Source organism: Cervus elaphus, chromosome 2 (genome assembly GCF_910594005.1).
Source record: "Cervus elaphus chromosome 2, mCerEla1.1, whole genome shotgun sequence".
NCBI classification, from domain to species: domain Eukaryota; kingdom Metazoa; phylum Chordata; class Mammalia; order Artiodactyla; family Cervidae; genus Cervus; species Cervus elaphus.
In genome coordinates, this window is record NC_057816.1 from 7,956,544 (window position 1) to 7,975,194 (window position 18,651).

The following is an 18,651-nucleotide window of genomic DNA, read 5'->3' on the forward strand; positions in this document are numbered from 1 at the left end:
GGTGTGTCTGCCCTCAAAAGGTAGGGTCTTTGAGGAGTGTGCGTGCCCACAGACTAGTGTGGCCCTGGGACTGCTTTGCGGGTAGTGTCCTCCTGGCCAGGACCTGGGGATAGCCACAGGAGTAACCACGTTTGCAGGTGAAGTCCTGTACTTTGCCCAGTATTTTGACTGTGTATCTGCAGTTGTGGTAGAGGAATGCATAAGGGAGGTTTTCAGTGGCTCTTGGGAGTTATTTGTACAAGGTGGTGGGATGTATCTTCAGGAATTGTGTGTATTAAGTCAATCTGGCACCTTCTCGCCTTTTCTCGAAGGAGTGCAGGTGCTCCTTAAACTGTGAAATTGTGTGTCTGTGTGTGTTTGCTTGCATGCAGAGGTGCGGGAGTCTGGTGGTGTGAATATCATGTGCGAATGGTCTGTTGGCAAATAAAGTCCCGTGCCTAGTAGAGTGAGTAGGATGTGAGTGTAAGGGTGTGGTTGCATGTGTAGGTATCCATGTGCATGTGTTTTCATGGGAGACCTCAGTAAGACCCTGGACTTTATGAGGAATCTTTCATGACCTTTAACTTGATTCTCTGGTCCCTGTGATCTCTCCTCTCCAAGCCTTCTTAAGAAAATAGCATGAACCATGCTATTTTTTAAAAAATTATTTTTTAGAGATTATTTTTTGGCTGCATCATGCAGCAGCATGTGGGAATCTTCATTCCCCAACCAGGGATTGAACCTGAGCTTGCTGCAACGGAAGCTCAGAGTCTTAGCCACTGCACCGCCAGGGAAGTCCCTGAACCACACCCCTCTGACTTGATGGAAGGGAAATTTGAGCTACAGAGAAGCCACTGGTCCATGATCTCACTGTGGCAGAATTGGCCTGGCTGTATGAAAAATGCAGCCAGAGTCCTTGTATTCATTCTCTGAAAGGATTCATCGGCCGGAGGCTCCTAGTGAGCCATACAAGATGTGTGCTTTGGAATGTGTGTTGTGTGGTTGTGTGTTTGAGATGTGTTTGGGTACCTGTGTGTGATGGGGTGGTTGTATCATGTGTATGTGTGTTGAATGTGTATCAGTTAAATGTTGTGTCAACTCTGTTGGAGTTGGGAGAGGCAGCTGCATATCTAACCCACTGTGTGTGTGTGTGTGTGTGTGTGTGCGCGCGCGCGAGATATCCATTGAGGGAGTTGTGCTCTGTCTGGGGTAAAAAGGTAGAGATATTCATCTCTGAATTCCCTGCACCTAGTGTGGTATTTGGTACTTAATGGGTGTTTCATAAACATCTCTTCGATGACTGAATAGATATTAACAAGTATTTGATAGAATAAGGCTTGGGGAAGGCTGTATGTGTATGTGGAACTATGTATGTGTATATTTTCAGATATGTATTGTGGGCATGGTGTTTATCAATGCTGATAAACTCTGATTACATCTAGCGATGACAGGCACAGTGACAGCTCTCCTGCTTCTCCTCCCACCCATGACCTCATTCCCTCCCTTTACATTTGTTCCTTATTTCCTGGGTAGGTTTTGTAATATCCTGTGCTCATTACACTTCTTTTAGTACATTCTCACCCAGCCAAGGAGGAAAGGAATGAGCTGCTCCCCCTTGGGTATTGGGTTTGGGGTTGGAAGATTTTAAGGGGAACAGGTCTGGCTCCTGATCAGGGCCCGAGTCTTCAAGCCTCCCTGGAAATTACAGTTACTTCATTCTTATCTCCTTTGAGTGATCCCCAACTTTTTCTGAGATTGAAGACACTTTTAAAAGTCAGTAATTCACAGTGCCCCTTCCAAATAGTAGTTATTTTTATATCTGTTTATTGTGAAAATAGATGACTCAAAGCTACTATGAATTCAGGAAAGCTTTTACATGGCTTTGATGTTATATTTGCCATTGTGGTTAATCAAATATACATTAGGAAAAATGTTTTAGCTTTATATGTAAGATATACCAATCTGCCTTCAGCTAGTTGGTGGATCCTTTGGACACCCCCCACCCCCAACCCTCCCGCCTTCCTGGGTCTGGGCCTGCCCATTGACTGAGAACTTCCATGCTAGGAAATCGGCTTCTGTTCTCTGGGGTTCTGGCCACAGGTGACTGAAGACAGGGCTAAGTATGAGTCACTGAGTGTGTGTATTCCTGCTGACTGTCTGCCAAAGTGGGGATCAAGTAGACTGGGATTTTGCATTGATTTTCATGGGAATTCCTCCTCATGTCATTCATGTGTGGGGAGAAAGAGCTGAAGAGTGATCAAGGAAGAGGAGTGTGCCGGTATGTGTGGAATACCTCGAGTGGAGTGGGGGCTCAGAGGCACACGATGGCGTGTCAGGTGTGTGGTGTGTACCTCTCTTGGGAGAGAAATGAAACCAGCGGTGATGCGTGTGTTAATAGGAAGATAGATGCATGGGTCTCATGTGTATTTGGTAGGTTTGTTGGCAGTTTAATTCAGCAGGTTGTTGTCAAGGCCTCCTTTGTGACAAACTTTGTATTGGGGGCTGTAGGTGAGTCAGACGTGGAGAAGACACTGCTCTGGGAGTTGCCTGCTTAACTGAGGAAGCAGATGAAAAGCAGCCCAGCGTGTGGTTAAGAGAACAGATTCTGTAGTCGGCTGTCTGGGCAGTGACCTTGGACTTAAGCTCTCTCTGCCCGATTTCTTTATTTGTAAAATGGGACAGCAATACTACCTACCTTACAGAGTTGTTATGGGAATTAAATAAGCTAATTTGTATAAAATGCTTAGAATAGTGCCCCGCACATAGAAAGTGCTCGAGAAATAACAGCAAATGAACAGCATGCTATATGCAGCAAGATGCAGTGAGGCAGTGTAGCTTAGTGACAGTGAAGCTCTGTCTCCTGAGGGTCAGATTTGGGTTTAAATCTGACTTCTCTACTCACTAGGCCTGTGAGTCACATGAATACCTAATCTTCAGACTGTTTTTTTTCTGACCTGCAAAATGGTAACAAGCATGGTTATCTTACATGTTTGTTGTGGGAATTAAACGAGTATCTGGTATGTAATTAGTGGTGTAAAGTGAAGTGAAAGTCACACAGTTGTGTCTGACTTCACAATTCCACAGACTGTAGCCTGCCCGGCCTCTCTGTCCATGGGATTCTCCAGGCAAGAGTACTGGAGTGGGTTGCCATTTCCTTCTCCAGGGGATCTTCCCAACCCAGGGATTGAACCTGGGTCTCCTGCATTGCAGGCAGATTCTTTGCCAACTGAGCCACCAGGGAAGCCTAGTGGTATAAATGATAGTATTCTTATAAGCAGAGTATTCTTGGGATTTTGAAGAAGGGGAGAGTTTACAAGTTGTGTGTGCATACATGCTCAGTCTGACTCTTTGCAACCTCATGGGGTATAGCCCACCGGGCTCCTCTGTCCATGGAACTTTCCAGGCAAGAAATACTGGAGTGGGTTTTCATTTCCTTCTCCCGGGAATCTTCCCAACCCAGAGATGGAACCCGCATCTCTTGGGTCTCCTACATTGGCAGTTGGATTCTTTACCATTTGCGCCACCTGGGAAGCCAAGTTGGGGGATTAGTAATAAAAGGCAAACTATTTAAGACTGGTCTTGAACGTTGATCAGTAAACTTGGTTTGGGGAGGTCCCGCCAAGCAAAGGAGCTAGTAAGAACAATGGTGTAGAAGGGGGAAGTGCACATCATGGCCATACAGGGGCACCAAAGAGTGAAGGGAAGACAGTGAGACCTAAAGCAGGAGAAGCAGCTTGAGGCCAGGTCTTGGCGTTGCTTTTTGTTTGTTTTCCCCCACCTCATAGCTTGCAGGATCTTAGGTCTCTGACCAGGAGTCAAACCCATGCCCCCCAGCAGTGAAAGCACTGAGTCCTAACCACTGAACCACCAGGAAATTCCCCAGGTTTTGACTTAAATCATTCAACTAACATGTATTGGATGCTGTGTGTAGAGTATTGGTAAATGGAACCATAAAATAATTTTGAGCAGGTGTGCGAATAAGAATTGTGATTTGGAAGCTGGGAGCAAAGGGTAGAATGCAGTATGGAGGGCAGAATCATGCGGTGGAGGAATCAGTGGGAGAAAGCTCAGGAAAGAGACATTGAGGCCCTGAACCTCGGCTGTCTTGGGGAGCGGCGAGGAAGGGTGGGGGTGGCTGTGGTGGCAGCAGCAGCAATGCGGCTGAGAGCCGTGGTGGAGACTGAAGTGGTAGGATTCTGCCTTTCCCACGAGGAGGGGCCGAGGTGGTGAGGTTTCAGGTTGCTTGGTTAGAAGGATGGTGGTGGGGGTGACAGGGAGGGGAAGGTTGGGAGAAGGAGCAGGTTTGAGCTACAGATCACAGCCCTGTCTTGCTGTTCCTAGACAGAGGTGTCCTGGCAGTCGGAAATGTGAGACCAGAGTTTTGAGTTTTGAAGGTGGGGCTGCAGGTGGAGACTTGGGAGCCACGTGTGTGGAGAGAGTATTGGAAACTTTAGGGTCAGATGAAGTGGGCAAGGAGGAGGTGAAGAGACGTCAGGGGGCTCATTTGGGAGGAGGAGGGAAAGCAGCGGCCGCAGACACTATGAGGGAGCAGTTAGAACAGAAAGGGAATCGGATCACACAGTCAAGGGAGGAGAGAGCAGGACCTCACAGCTAGTGGGCGTCTGCTGGGTGTGTTGAAGGCATGACCGCCCCATGAGATTAAGAGCTGGGATCTGAACCTGAGCTGACTCCGGGGGCTCCCACCTTCTCCACGCTGCCTCTGAAAAGGAGAGGCGATCAGTCAGCTGTGTCATGGATGACCTGCGTTTGGTTTATTGGATGACCTGCGTTTGGTTTATTGGAGGTGCTTCGGGACGGTGTTTCATCCGAAACCAGTAACCACCCCGGATTCCTTGGGCTACAGCTTCATCTTTCAGCCAGTGTGTGATGAGGGTGTTCCCGTCTTTGTTGGCTGGCTGTTCTACCACTGAGAGAGGGCAGTGGAAATCGATCAGTAAACTCTCAGACTTCCGGAGCCCTCGGGGAGGAACTCATCCTGAAAAGGGGGCATTATCCCATTAAAATACTCAACTCACCTCCATTTACAACATTTCAGATGGAAATCTTTAAAAAGTATGTTGCACACCTCTCTGCCTGCCCAAGCACATTTGGAAGGTGATTTAGCCTTTTCCGGATGACTCAGGCTGTCGTGATTCCCCTCAGGTATTGCACTGGCCTGTCACTCAGTGCTGCCTTTGTTGAGGTCTGTCCCTGCCTGAAATGATGCCAGACTGCTGTACTTTTGTGTTCTTATGTTGGTTTTTTCTAGTTTTTCCACCTCCGCCCTTTGGAGGAGTTGTCAGGTAGTAACCCACCCCCCCGCCCCCGCCTCTGTTTGTGAACTTGGAAATCAGCATCCCCAGCATGTTAGAATTGTGTGCCACTAACAGAGAGCGGATTCTGGGTTGGGTGTGAGAGGCTCCCCTATGAGAAAATAACAGTTTTTAATGTATAACTGTTATCATGTCAGTTGTGGCTGCTCAGCACTGTTTCTTTTCTTCGGTTCTGGTCTTCATCACTGTCCTTGATAATGAATCTGCCGGAATCCTGAATTCATGTTAGCCAAGACAATACCATTTATGCCCTCTGGGGAGGCAGTCAAGACCTGCATGTATGAAAGTTGAGTAAATGAGGTCACATATGTGGAATCACTCTGTCAGCTCTAGCATCTAATAACCTGTGGTCCTGACAGCTTCTGCTGTTGGAGACAGCTCCAGGCAGAAAGCGATGGACAGCTGAGAGAGCTGGGTGGGGAGCGACTGCTGTAAGATCCCAGAGATGAGGTAGGTGTTCCCAAGGAGAGCCTCCTAGGGTGGAAGGGTTAAGAGCATGAGCTGCTGGGCTTAATCTCGGGTTTGCTAACTGCTGGCTGTGTGAACCTGGACAAGTTGCTGAATCGCATTGTTTTTCTTTGTCCTCCTCTGTGAAATGGAGATCATGTGTTGTTGTAAGGACTAAATAAGTGAATACATGGAAATATGATGTCACTGACTCAATGGACATGAGTTTGAACAAACTCCAGTAGATGGTGAAGGACAGGGAAGCGTGACATGCTCCAGTCCATGGGGTCGCAGAGTCAGACACAACTTAGTAAGTGAACAACAACAAATGGAAACCCTTAGATCTTCCTTGGTGGCTCAGATGGTAAAGAATTTGCCTGTAATTTGGGAAACCAGGGTTCAGTCCCTGGCTCTGGAAGATCCCCTGGAGAAGAGAATGGCTACCCACTCTGGTATTCTTGCCTGGAAAATTCCATCGACAGAGGAGCCTGGTGGGCTACAGTCCATGGAGTTGCAAAGACTTGAACATGACTGATCGATTAACAATTTCACTTTACGATGTGCCAGGCACTATTCTAAGTGATCAAGAAATGCTACTATGAAAAAAAAAAAAAAAGAAATGCTACTATGATTATTAACCCTCATGGTCAGAGAAGGCTTCAAGGAGGAGGTAGAACTTGGCTAGATCTTGAAGGATGGCTGAGTGAGATTTGTGGAGGTAAAGGAAAGGCTAGGGCTTTACCACCAGGAAAATGGCCTAAGCGCAGAGTCTAGAGGATGTGAGTTGAGTGTATCAGACCAAGATGGTTGTGCTTATTATTGTGGTTATTATTATTTTTTTTAAGCTACTTATTTATTTGGCTGTGCTGGGTCTTAGTTGCAGCATGCGGTATCTAGTTCCCTGAGTAGGGATGGAACCCAGGCATTGGAAGTGCAGCATCTTAGCTGCTGGCTGGGCCACCAGGGAAGTCCCTGGTGTGCTTTATGGGAAATAAGATTGGAACTGCAGATTAAAACCAGCTTCTAGAAATGTTGACTTGCAGGCCCAGAATGCAGCCCATCAGAACTTTTAAAGCCAGACAGATTTGGTTCCGATTTTGATTCTGCCCCTCTGCCCAGCAGTGTGGCCTTGGACAAGTTTCTTCCATTTTCCGAGCCTTGGTCTCCCCACCTCTCTGAGGGAGTAATAGTATCTATTGACCAAGTATTAACAGTAGGGAAATGGTGTATGGAAAGTCAGGCTCACTCAAAGTGCTGGGTAAGTGAGGAGTGTTCACTTTTAACTTTTTATTCATTCAACAAACACAGGCCTGCCTTTTTCTGAGCCAGGAACTGTGTGAGCAGCTGGATCCACAGAGATGAATGAGACATTGTCCTTGCTCTTGGAGATCTCACAGTCCAGCCAGGAAGCAGACACCGAAACACAATCGCAATAGAGATCCGATAAGTGAAATAACAACCCAAGGTACATCTTGAGAACTGGCACAAAAGAGGGATGGATGGCTAGGAGATCAGCTCAGAACACAGACCCACATAGACTGACCTAGTCTGAAAGCAGGAGTCGACTTCTCAGGCAGCCGAGGGATCAGTATGTATAGACACATGGCATATTAGGGAAATGGGGTGTGGCTGGAGCCTGGATTGTTGCAAGGAGGGGAGGTTGGAGGGAGGCATGGTAAATCCTCGAAAGGACTTTCTCAAGAAAATTGGACTGGGACTTCCCTGGTGGTCCAATGGCTAAGACTCTGCCCTCCCAACATAGGTAGCTGGGGTTTGATCCCTGGTCAGGGAACTAGATCCCACATGCCACAACTAAGAGCTTGTGTGATGCAACTAAAGATCTGGCATGCTGCCACAAAGATTCTGCACAAAATTCTTGCATGCTGCAACTGAGACCCGGCACAGCCCCCCAAAAAACAACCCAAAGAAAAACAAAAAAAGACTGGACTTGGACTTCCCTGGTAGTCCCGAGGTTAAGAATCCGCCTTGCAATGCAGGGGATGCAGATTCAATCCCTGGTCTGGGAAGATTCCACATGCCATGGAGCAACTAAGACCATCTGCCACGACCACTGAGCCTGAGCGCCTGGAGCCCGTGCTCCACAACAAGAGAAACCACTGCAGTGAGAAGCCTGCTCACTGCAACAAAGAGTAGCCCTCCCTGCAATGAAGAGTAGCCCCTGCCATGACTAGAGAAAGCCTGGGTGCGGCAACGAAGACCCAGTGCAGCAAAAAAAAAAAAAGATTGGACTTGATCTTGTAGGTCCTGGGAAGCCTTGAAGAGTTCTAAGCAGGGTCATGACTTGGTTGGACCACTTTGGTGGTGCTTGGACTGAATTATAGTGTAAAAAGACTGCCATGGTGGGAATCATTTAGGAGTGTTCTGATAAGAGGGTCTGGGGAGGGTTTGGCCTTGGGCTGTGCTGATGGTGATCGAGGAATGGAAAGGATTTCAAGGAGTTGAGCTGAGCTTTTAGTTTTAGAAGCTGGAATTGATAGGACCTGGTGATTGGTGTAGAAAAAAAAAGATCAAGGCTGCTTTCTGGGTGCCTGATCTAATCAGGGAAGGCTGGCAGGAGGAGAGGGCCATCATGGACAGGAGGACACTCAGCCCGTGAGCCACTCGAGTCACGCTTCTCTGAAGGCAGGTCAGGAGCACAGAAGAGGTTTGTACCTGAGCCACTGAGAAGTTCTGCCCATGTGCATGTATGTGTGCATGTGTATTGATCACGATGGTACTTAGTCAGTTGTATCTGGTATATGTACCAAGAGAACCAGGCTGGGTTTGGACGGGGCTACCAATCCGCAGGAGACTAAGGCAGGAACCCGGGTCAGGGGTGAGTGTGGGGGCTCTGATGACCAAGGAGTGCACTGGGCAAAGACAGAGGTGATTTTGTGCTCCTGGGCAAGTGTCCTTTTCTGTTCAAAGCAGGGAGGTAACATACCAAGCTTGTGAGGGTTGCCTGGAAGCTGGTGTGCGGTGGCATACAATGTGTGACGGACTCATGGCATCTCTGGAGCCCGGCAGAGTGTGGGGCATATACTCCATAAGAAGTGTTGGTTGAGGCACTTTCCTGGCATCCCAGTGGTTAAGACCCTGTGCTTCCACTTCAGGGGACACGGGTTCAATCCCTGGTCTGGGAACTAGGATCTCATGCCACTCAGTGCAGCCGAAAAATAAAATTAAAAAAAAGAAGCATTTGTTGAAAGCAGTGCCTTTGTTGAAGGCAGGGAAATGGGCACTTTGTTGCAGAGGGTGGAGATGTCAAGCGTGGCTTGAGCGGGACTGAATGTTAGGAATTGAGTGATTGCTGAGCGCACGGCCGTGGGTGCAGGACTGGCTCACAGGGAAAAAGCCAGGGCTGCAAATACAGGTTTGCGGGTCCCTCAGCCATGAAAGTGAGCTCTCACAGAGGAGGGTGGGAGAAGAGAGCGGAGTGTGGAGGGCACAGGGCTGAGCCTGGAGGGGCCCGTGATGGCAGGTGAGGGGCACAGGTGAATCAGCAGAAAGCGAAGTGCAGCCAAGAAGGAGAGGCCAATGAGTCCCCAGGTGCCTCACTAGGAAGCCAGGAGACAGGGGACTCGTGCAGGCAGCAAACTATACTTGGTCATTTGACCTTCCTGAGTGTAGCACGACCCAGATTTGTGGCAGGCGGGAATAGAGTTTGCAATCCCCGCCATGTTGGATTATTCAGAAACACTGAGCCTGCTCGTTTGTGCAGGAGCTAGAGAGATGAGTGTGCTGACGGCCAGGGCCTCAGCACATGGGGGCCAAAGTGATCCCTGAGACACAGGGGTGCTCACGAGAGCCCAAGGGTTTTCCCGGGGGCCCCTTCCTAGCCAGCTCCCCTCCCCACCAAAATGTCATGTGATTCAGTTTATTTAAGCAAGTCATTGTATACATGGCTGTTGGGGGATGCGGCTGCCAGGTAAAAGAAGTCCTATGTTGTAGAGAAGTGTGTGTGTAACACATGTGGATACATACAGGCTTGTGTGTGTGGGTTTAGAAAATGGGAGATGATAGATCACAGACGAAAAATGGGAGCTGTGTTCCTCACGGGGGTGGGGTGGGGTGGGGTGGGTCTCTAGCCCCTGGAGGGAGTGGGGGGTGATGTGCTGTGTGCAGCTCACATTATGTATTAGATCACAGCGCGGGTATTGATTCTGCATGGAGCCTGTGTGAGTACTGTGGGGGCGGGTAGAAGATGTGACAAATGACAGTGAGTGCTTCTGGAGTTTACCTAACCCCCTGAGAGCGGATGAGACAATAACACAAAGTGAGGTTGGAGGTATGAGATGGTGTGTGCACGCGGGCATGAGTGTGTCCTGAACAGCTGTTTGCCTATGCATGTGTGTATCCTGGGGTCCACTTATGCATGTGTGTGTGTGTGTGTGTGTGTGTGTGAGAGCTCAGCCTGCTTGAGCTTAGTTGAAGGAATCGCCTCTCGGCTCCCTCCCTCCCTTCCTTCTCTCTTGCCCTACGAGGTGAGCCCCAAGGACAGGCTCAGGCAGGCCCCTAAGCAGTGCGGGCTGACTGCCCAAAGGCTGTGGCATGACAGAGGGGTGGGCTCAGTCTGGCCTCTCGAATTTTGACCCCCTTCTACCATTGAAGTAGCCCATCCAACCTGGGGGCACTTTGCCTCACCCAGCTGTTGAAAAGTCATTTATCCCAGAATCACAGAACCAGAGCCAGAAGGGGCCTCAGAGGAGCTCTAGTCCACCCATCTCCACCCTGGAGAGGTACTGGGGGCTCAGAGAGGCTGAGTGACTGGGATGGGAGTCTTGCAGCACTTTGAGACAGAAGCTGTGTACTAACCCCCCCAACCCCAAGGGTGGTGCTGGGGAGCATGGTTGGGTCTGAGTGTGCAGAGGCCTCAGGTGTGAGTTGTGTGAGAAATTATGCATGTCTCTGCATCACTAAGTGCCTACGTGTGTCAGTGTGTCGGTGAGGGTGAGCCCTGCGTGAGCGTGTCCCCGTCTGTCTCCGAGACGCGGTGGAGTGCTAGGAGGAGCGTGCTGGGGGAGGCTGGGCACCTGACCGCTGCTCCTGGCCTGGCCTCCGATTCTTGAATGGGTGCCTCCCTGTCCTGGGCCTCAGTTTCCTGAAATGTGACTTAGGCTCAGGTCCCCTTGGGCTGTGTGACCCTATGCGTGAGGTGCCAACTCAGGGAATAGCTTGGTCTCTGTCTCGTCCCCCAGGGGCCTTCCAGGCTGGGTGACTTGTGTCCAGGCCTGGGAAGGCTAGAAGACCTTGAAGCCACCTCCCATCACTCCATTTGGAGCCCTGTCCTTGGTACCCTCGTTAACGGCCCTCTTTTTCTCTCTCTCTTTGCCTCCCCCTTCCTGAACCTCGCTGGCCTACAGAGGAGCACCCCATGGAAGGTGAGTGATGCCTCTCGGTCGCTGGGAGTGGTGGATCAATTGCTGGGGGTCCTGGAGGTTCCCTCCCCTGCCCATGTGGGGGGCCCCAGGGAAGGATGTCTGGTTGTCCTCTTGGCTGCCTTGGCCCCGCCTCTCACCTGTTCCCTCTTTCTGGTCTGCTGGGGAGAGCTGCCTGGCAGGGCCAGTCCTTCCACGGCCTGTCCTCAGCACTTCTGCCCACCGGCCTGTCTTCTGCCCTGGGAGGAGACCAGATGGGGAGTGGAGCTGGAGGGGCGGGCTGAAGAGTCACACATGTCCAGAAATGACTGAGAAGATATGTTTTTGCTCCGCTCAGGGGAGGAAGCGTAGAAGGGCCATACTGCCAGGGCCTGGGGGTGGTGCTTGGGTAGAATTCGCTCCAGGGTCTGAAGACTGCAGGCCATGGGTGGGGAGCTGGGTCCCTGGGTCAGGGGGTGTGGGCTGGGTGGCCGTTTCTCCTCTCTGACGCACTTGCAGTCCCCGGTCCCCCGGGCTGGCATGAGTAGGTAGGGTGGTCTGCTTCTTCCTTCAGCCCAGGCCCAGGAAAGGGCGCGGAGCGTGCCTCGCTTCAGGGTCTCTGTCCATTCTTTCCCTGTCTTCTGCTTCATTTGCCTTTTCTCTCTCTCTGGTTTTTGTCTCTGCCTCTCTTTTTCTCTAGGGCCCTGTTCCTGGACTTCTTTCTTTGTTTCTGTCCTTCCCCGGGCTCCCTCTGGGTTCCTGTCATTCTCTGAACCTTCTCTCACTGTGCTTTTCCACGTTTCTTCTCCTTCTTTGAGGTGGACCAGATCAGGGAGCAAAGACTGGGTTGGATGGTCCAGGCTTGAAGGCAGGGCTGCAGTGGAGCTCACGTGGCCCCCACAGGAGGGCTGGCAGTGGGCTGGGAGGGAGAGAGGATCCCGGTCACCAAACCTGTCCCTAACTTTCTTCCTGGAGCAGCGGGAGTGGGAAGCATGTGGGCAGCCCACCCTGCCCTGGATGCGGGAGTCTGGGGCAGAAAGAAGGCAAGGGGGGCTTGGCTGAATGTGGGGCTGGAATCCACTTTCCCTTGTGATGTCCACATTTGGCTGGTCTCTCTCCCCGATGTCCCTTCTCCTTGAGTGTCCTCAGGTCCCCTGATCCCTGTAGGCAGGCACCCATGTGCGCATGCGTGTGTGTATGTGAACCTGCGTGCACACGTGTTCATGCAGCTCTGTTATATCTGTGTGCACGTCTGTACATGTACACGTGTGTACGCATCTGAGTGTGTGTGGAGCTGTGTGCCCCTCCAGCGTCCTGTCTGCTGTGGCCCATGTCTCTGGAACCTCTGTAGAAGTGTCTGCATCTGTGTCTGCATCTGTCCTGTCTGGGTCTGCCTCTCCATGTGTCAGTGTTTACCTGTGTGTGTGTGTGTATGTGTGTGTGTGAGAGAGAGAGAGTGAGAGAGAGAGAGAGTGTGTGTGTTTGTGTGGACGCAGCCTTCTGAGGGCTGGAGATAAGATTTAGTGCTGATGTGACTTTTACTTGCTCTTGATGTCATGTCTCCTCCGGAACAAAGGGAGAGAGGCAAGAGGAAGAGGGGGAAAGGGTGGAGGAGAGAGCCTGGGGGGAGGGGGCAGATAGACCAGAGGAAGGAGGGGGGCAAGCAGAGGCGGGAAGAGGAAGGAGGCAGCGCAGGGAGGGGCAGAAAGGGGGGAAGTGGGCGGGGGAGCAGCCAGGCCAGGAGAAGAAGCCGGAGGGCTGGTTGGGGAGGAGCAGTGGCCTGGAACTGAAGGGGGGAAAATAGGGACCAGTTCTCCAAACAAGTAGACTAGAGGGACGAGAGAGAAGCTAGGTTGCGGGGACAGTGGGGACTGAGCCGTCTCTTGGGGACACCATGGTGGCCTGCTGGTCTGGATGAGGCCTTGCGTGTGCCTGCATGTCAGTGGTTGGGCAGGGGTGTGTGTCTGTGGCTGTGTGTGTGTATGTATTATGTGTGTGTGTGTGTGCGTATACACACGCAGGGATGTGATGCACCTGTGTGTCTCTGTGACGTGGCTGCTTGTGTGTCTTCCAATCGTCCCTGTAGCCCTCTTTCTTCTTTTGATGCTGGTCCTCCCTGGGGTTCTGGTGGAGAGTGAGGGGTGAGACTGAGGGTGGGGCAGTAGGTCTGGCAGGTGGTGGCTTCTTGGGGGGGGACTGGGGGACTCCTCGGTGGCGCTATATTCTGGACTCTGCAGGTCCCCCTTCAGATTTCTGAGTTGTCCGTGGCTTCACCCCCTTTTCCGGCCCTTGGACACTGGCTCAGGCCTAGCTTTCTCCCAGGAACCCAGCCATCCTGCTCCCCAGGCTCCTGTCAAGTATCTCCTTTTGGGGATCCTGGTAACCCTGCCTCCTTTCCCTCTAGCCTTTTGGAGCAGGGAGAGGAGACCCAGAAGCAGCCAGACAAAGTGCCCTAGGAAAGGACCCTTAGTAATGCCATCCGTCACTGCCGGCTCTTCTTCAGGGGCAGGCGGAGGGGTTGATGCCACAGGTGGAAGCAGGGAGGGGTGTAAGGAGAAGGGCCAGGGCCTGGGGAGAGCAGAGAATTCAGGCCGGGTGGGGAGGCAGGCTTTAGGGAGGGCACCCTCGGGCCAGGCTGGGCTGAGCTGCGGGTAGATGGGTAGATGACGGGGCAGGGAACCGGCCTCCCCTTCCCCAAGATGGCTGGTACTGTCACGCCTGAGGGAGCTGAGCAGCTGGTTGCCGTGGTGACAGAGGAGAGTGCCGCATGCTAATGAGGCTGGCGGGGAGCCGGGCAGTGCAAGGGTCTGTGAGGCGGAGAAGCCGCTGCCCCCAGCAGTGGTGCGGGCCTGTGGGGACAGAAGCGGGGTTCACAGGGCACTCAGCTCTTGGGCCTGCAAGAGTTGGATGAGGATCTAGGGCCCCGGGTCTGGGTCCTGCATGTAGGGGGTTTGGAAGAAGATGGTAGTTTGGGGGAAACAGTTGGTGGGGGCATTCGGAGCAAAGAATGAGACCCGGTCCAAATATTTGGGTTCCCTCCAGTTTTGTGGATGAAACCTGTGTCTCCCCAAGAACTCTTCTGTCCGGAGGCAGCCCGCAGCAGCTGTGCTTCCCTCCCCCAGCTGGCCTCAGACCCAGAGGTGGGGAGACACCCAAGCACCTGAGACTAGAAGCAGGCAGCAGGAACCATTCGCCCATCTTCAGCAGGGCCCAGGCCCTTGGCCCTCAGCCATGCCCTTCTGGCCTTCTTGCTATTTTTCTTTTTGGAACCCAGGCATCCTAACCCTCAGCCTTGCCCCAGAGACAGCTGTCCTGGTCCTGCCTTTCTGCCTCCAGGGCTCACATCTTATGATCACAGCCCCCAGGTTGGTTTCCAAGGGCGATGCGGTGCTGCAGGGCCGTTCCTTCCCCACTCTCTTGGCCAGACCCGGCAGGTGCAGGGGTGGGGAGGTGAGGGCGGAGGTTGGTGGGGCTGACTGGTTGTCTGGGGGAGCCCCGGGGTCTCAGCTCAGCTGTGGGACCTGGTGCTGCTAGCCTCTCTGGAGGGGAGTTTTCCTTGACTGGTGCCTTTCAGGGACTGGGGTACTGGTCGAGTGGGCCAGAATCTCTCCCCCCGAGGCTGAGGGGTCCCCCAAATCAGAGCTGACAAGGCTCTCTCAAGGGACCAAGGCGACTCTGAAAAAAACCCCAACCAATCTTGCTCTCAGTCTTGGATGTAGGGCTGGTGTTTCCCATTTCCAAAATTCAGTTTTTGGTCGCCTCAGAGGGGACCTGGCCGGAGAAAGAGGATCCATAGAATAGGTTTTTTTTTTTTCATAAAATAGTTTTCAATGAGGTGTGTTGACCTCTCGGGGAGCTCCCTCCCGGGGTTCTTGGCTATCCTCTTGTCTTTGCTGTCCAAGGGTGCTGGCCTAGCCTCCCTAGGCCTCCCCATGGAAGGTCCCAGACCCCCATTCTTTATTCAATTTTTTGGCCACGCCCCAGGGCATGTGGGATTTTAGTTTCCCAACTACCTGGGGCCCCCTGCAGCAGAAGTGTGGCGTTTTAGCCACTGGACCACCAGAGAAGTCCCAAGACCCCCTTCCTGATCCAGCATGCCCTTAGATTCTGCTTCCTCCTACCTGCTGCTGCTGTCTGTCCTCCTGAGCCCCAGTGTTCTCGCAGAACCTGGGTGTCAAGGTACCTGCTACCCATTCCGAGGCTGTGGGGGGGTGCAGCTTGGGGGATGGGGCCCGGATAGAGGCTTTTCCACCACCCCCTTTGGTGGGAGAGGCTGTCCAGGCCCAGGCTCCTCACGCCCCAGTCCTCTGGTCTCTACCAGGCTCGGGGGATGGGGTGGAGGGTGGAGATCCCGCTTGCCAGCTCAATCCCATGCTAACAGGACACTCTCTCTCTCTCCAGGTGGCTTTGATTTTTGTGTCGTGTTTTATTTTCTCCTTCATCCGAATCGTTTTTCTCGTTGACTGTTTTTTTTTCTCTCCGCCTCCCGGAAGAAAAAAAAAAAGAAAAAAAGAAAAAGGAAAAAGCAGTCCTCCCAGCCTCATGCTTCTCCTCCTTTTCCTTTTTTTTTTCGGCAAGAAGAAAAAAAAAGAAACCAAACTCTCCTCTCCCTGTGCAGTAACTCCCTGCCCCCTCCTCCCTCTGGTTCTGCCTGTACCCCCTCCCCTTCTCCGGCGCCCCCTTCTCTCTCTCTCTCTCTCCCCCTCTCGTGCCCTCCACCTTCTGTTTTGGCATCGGGGCCCCTTCCCTCAGCTCTGGGCTGGGGGCTTTCCCCCGATGCCTGTCACAAGTTAAAAGGGTTTTTAAATTGTGGCAGCAAAAGCTTTTTTCTCCCCTCTGGCTGATTTTGATGACTCGTGTTTTCTTTGTTTCTTTCCCCTTTTCTTTCTTTTTTCTTCTTTTTTTTTTTCTCCTCTATTTCTTTCTCTCCTTTCCCTTTCCAAGGTCCGGCTCACCTGACGTTAAACAGCGAAGGTATGGTTTGAAATTCTGGTTTGGTTTGGATTGGATGGCCCCCAACCTGCGCCTGGATTTTTCTGGCCCCGCCCCCTCCCCACCCCTTTCCCCCTCCTCCACCTGCCCCGCCTCCTTCCTGCCTTCCTACCCCCTTCCTCTGCCATATCTTTATTTTACTGGGTGTTGGGGTGGGGGTTGGGGGGCTGGTCCTGGTGTGTGCTCTCCCCTCCCCTAACTCCCCCGACTCACTCCATCCGCCCTCATCCCACCTTGGTTTCTGACATCAAGAGATGTTTGAACTCCTGCCGTTGTCTCCAGTCACCTTTTTTGCGTTTTCCTGATAGTGTATCTTGCTTTTTTTTTTTTTCTTTCTCATGGTGGTGTTTTATTTCCTTCCACTCATTCTGATCATTCTTTCTCTTCTGTGAACCCAAATACAAAGAGAAAAGCATGGGCTGGAGGAAGAGGATTTTAGGCAGCCTCATTCCCCTCACCCTGCTGCTGTGGGATGCCCGCTTTCCACAGCTCCCCTCTGCTGCCCCACCCTGGCCCATACACCCTCGCCCGGTGACTTGAGGATGTCTCCTGACCCTGTTTGACAGATGAGGACATTTAAGCCCAGAGAGATGAAGTGACTTGCTAGTGATTACACAGCCTTTAATTGGTGGAACCGTTGGGACTGCTCAGCTATTTTTAGCCTCCCTTCGACCAAGTCCTTACCGTCTTTAAAAGCCCTGGTGTTCAGCAAACCTGGAGACAGAGCCCAGGCGTCCTGACCACGATCCCCCAGCTCTGACCTTCCTGTCACTGTCTCCCTCCCAGACCCTCAGGCACTGCTCCCGTGCCCAGGGTGGTCCTCTGTTGGGGCTCACCTTCCAGAGAGATGGGGTGAGAGTCTCAGCTTGTAGGCAGGAGAGGCCTACAGGATGCAGGCTGGGCTGTGGGGAGACACTGAGATCTGGAATGGGATGGATTTAGGCCTGGGGTGGTAGAGACCTGGAATTGGTTCAGGGATGTGAAATTATGACAAGAAATGTGTGGAAGGAGGAAGTCCCGGGTGGGTAGTCAGGGCCTTGCTATTTGATTCACATTCTTCTTGCCCCTCAGTACCTGGTCCTGGAGATGCCGGTTGTGGCTTACCATTTTCATAGATGAAGGCCTGAAGGACCCCTGAAGCCGCCCCCGCCCCCTCCTCCCACCCCACCCCCGAAAGGCCACAGCTCAGGCGTTATTCTAGCTTTAGTTCTGGGGATTGGGGTTGGAGTCAGGGCCCAGACAGGGACTTTTAAACTCCATCCTTGAGTTCCCCTCAAGAACCACCTCCTAGGGGCTGTTGGTAGCTGTGGTGCCTGAGAGTCACTGGTCCCGTCACTGGGAGTCACTGGTCGGGTCACGGGAGTCACTGGTCCCGTCACTGGGAGTCACGGGTGGGCGGAGAGCTCAAGGCTGCCTGGGTGCCAGATGTGGTGACGCGTGCCTGCGGGGACTTCGGAGAGGAGGCCCGGGGTTGGGGGACTGGGCAGCGGGGAGCGAGATGTCCTAACTGAGAAAGGCCTTCCCACTCCCACGGTGAGCTCGGCCTGGCAGGACCTGCGGGTGTGCACAGCCCTGCTGAGGGCACCCTGCAAGGACCAGGAGCAAACGGGGCATGGCCCTGCCCCTGGGAAGCCCCTCAGTCTAACTGGCCAAGAGGTGGACGAAGGCAACCTCGAGAACACACACTGTAGTAAATGAACAGGTGTGGAGGGAGAACCAGGCTTGCCTTGAGGATGGGCAGAGAACAGAAAAGGGGTTTGGTGTGGGGACTGAGGTGGTTTCGGAAGAGAGGGTGCTGTGTCAAGCTATTGCACGAGTGGAAGAGCAGGAACCTGGCCCAGCAGGTCAGGGTTGAGAGTGGCCATGGACGTTCAGGGCCCCCAGGACCAGAGGGCTGTCCTGTTGGCAGGCTGTCGGGCAGAAGGGGCTCCTCAACCAGCAATGAGGCCTCTGCTCCTCCATCCCAATCTCCCCAGCCTTGGGCAAGGGGTGGAATCAGTGATTGTGAGTCTGATGGGGTTCCTGGGGCTGGTGGTTCTTGGTTTGTCAACCAGCTCCTTCCCCAGAGGCCCTGAAGCAAATGAGTATCCAGAGCACACCCCGACCCCCAGCGTACCTCCAGGCAGGCGCTCTGCCCTGGAAAGGGCCCTCCATCACCTCAAGGCTGGGGCGGGACTGCCTGGCTAGCCCCCTGTGCCTGACTCCCCAATTCTGCTTCTCCAGTAGGGTCCTTACTGTTCTCCGAGGGGGGGGCCGGGAGAGGAGGAGCCAGCGATGTGCACCAGCCGTCAAAAGGTCAGTGACCCCACGATCCCCAGAGAGCCCAGCCCTTACCACCCCCGCAGGCCAACTTCATTCCTGGAGGGCAGCAGAGTCAACAGAGGCCTCGCCCCTTCTACCGGCTCTGAGGTCCATCCTGCACCCGCAGTACCTGCCCTGGCGTGAAGGGCCACAGAGCTTCGTCTCTGTCCCAAAGCCCCGTTGTCCTGATGACCTATTTCTAGAACACAGATGTCTTCTTGTGGCAGTTGTTTAGGCCAAAG

At 52.8% G+C, this 18,651-nt stretch overlaps 1 protein-coding gene across 17 annotated transcripts in view; it reads left to right on the forward strand.

Annotated features, from left to right (window-relative positions):
• The window catches only part of NRXN2 (neurexin 2), a 110,301-nt gene that overhangs the window by 11,825 nt on the left and 79,825 nt on the right, over positions 1-18,651 (forward strand). For 12 of the 17 annotated variants that reach the window (XM_043927418.1, XM_043927488.1, XM_043927474.1 and 9 more), the window contains exons 3-5: positions 11,123-11,140; positions 16,061-16,090; positions 18,332-18,403. In XM_043927418.1, coding sequence (XP_043783353.1) covers positions 11,123-11,140; positions 16,061-16,090; positions 18,332-18,403 — 120 coding nt within the window. The remainder of the gene's footprint in view (positions 1-11,122; positions 11,141-16,060; positions 16,091-18,331; positions 18,404-18,651) is intronic. The other 5 variants (XM_043927428.1, XM_043927495.1, XM_043927451.1 and 2 more) reach the window with 4 other exon arrangements.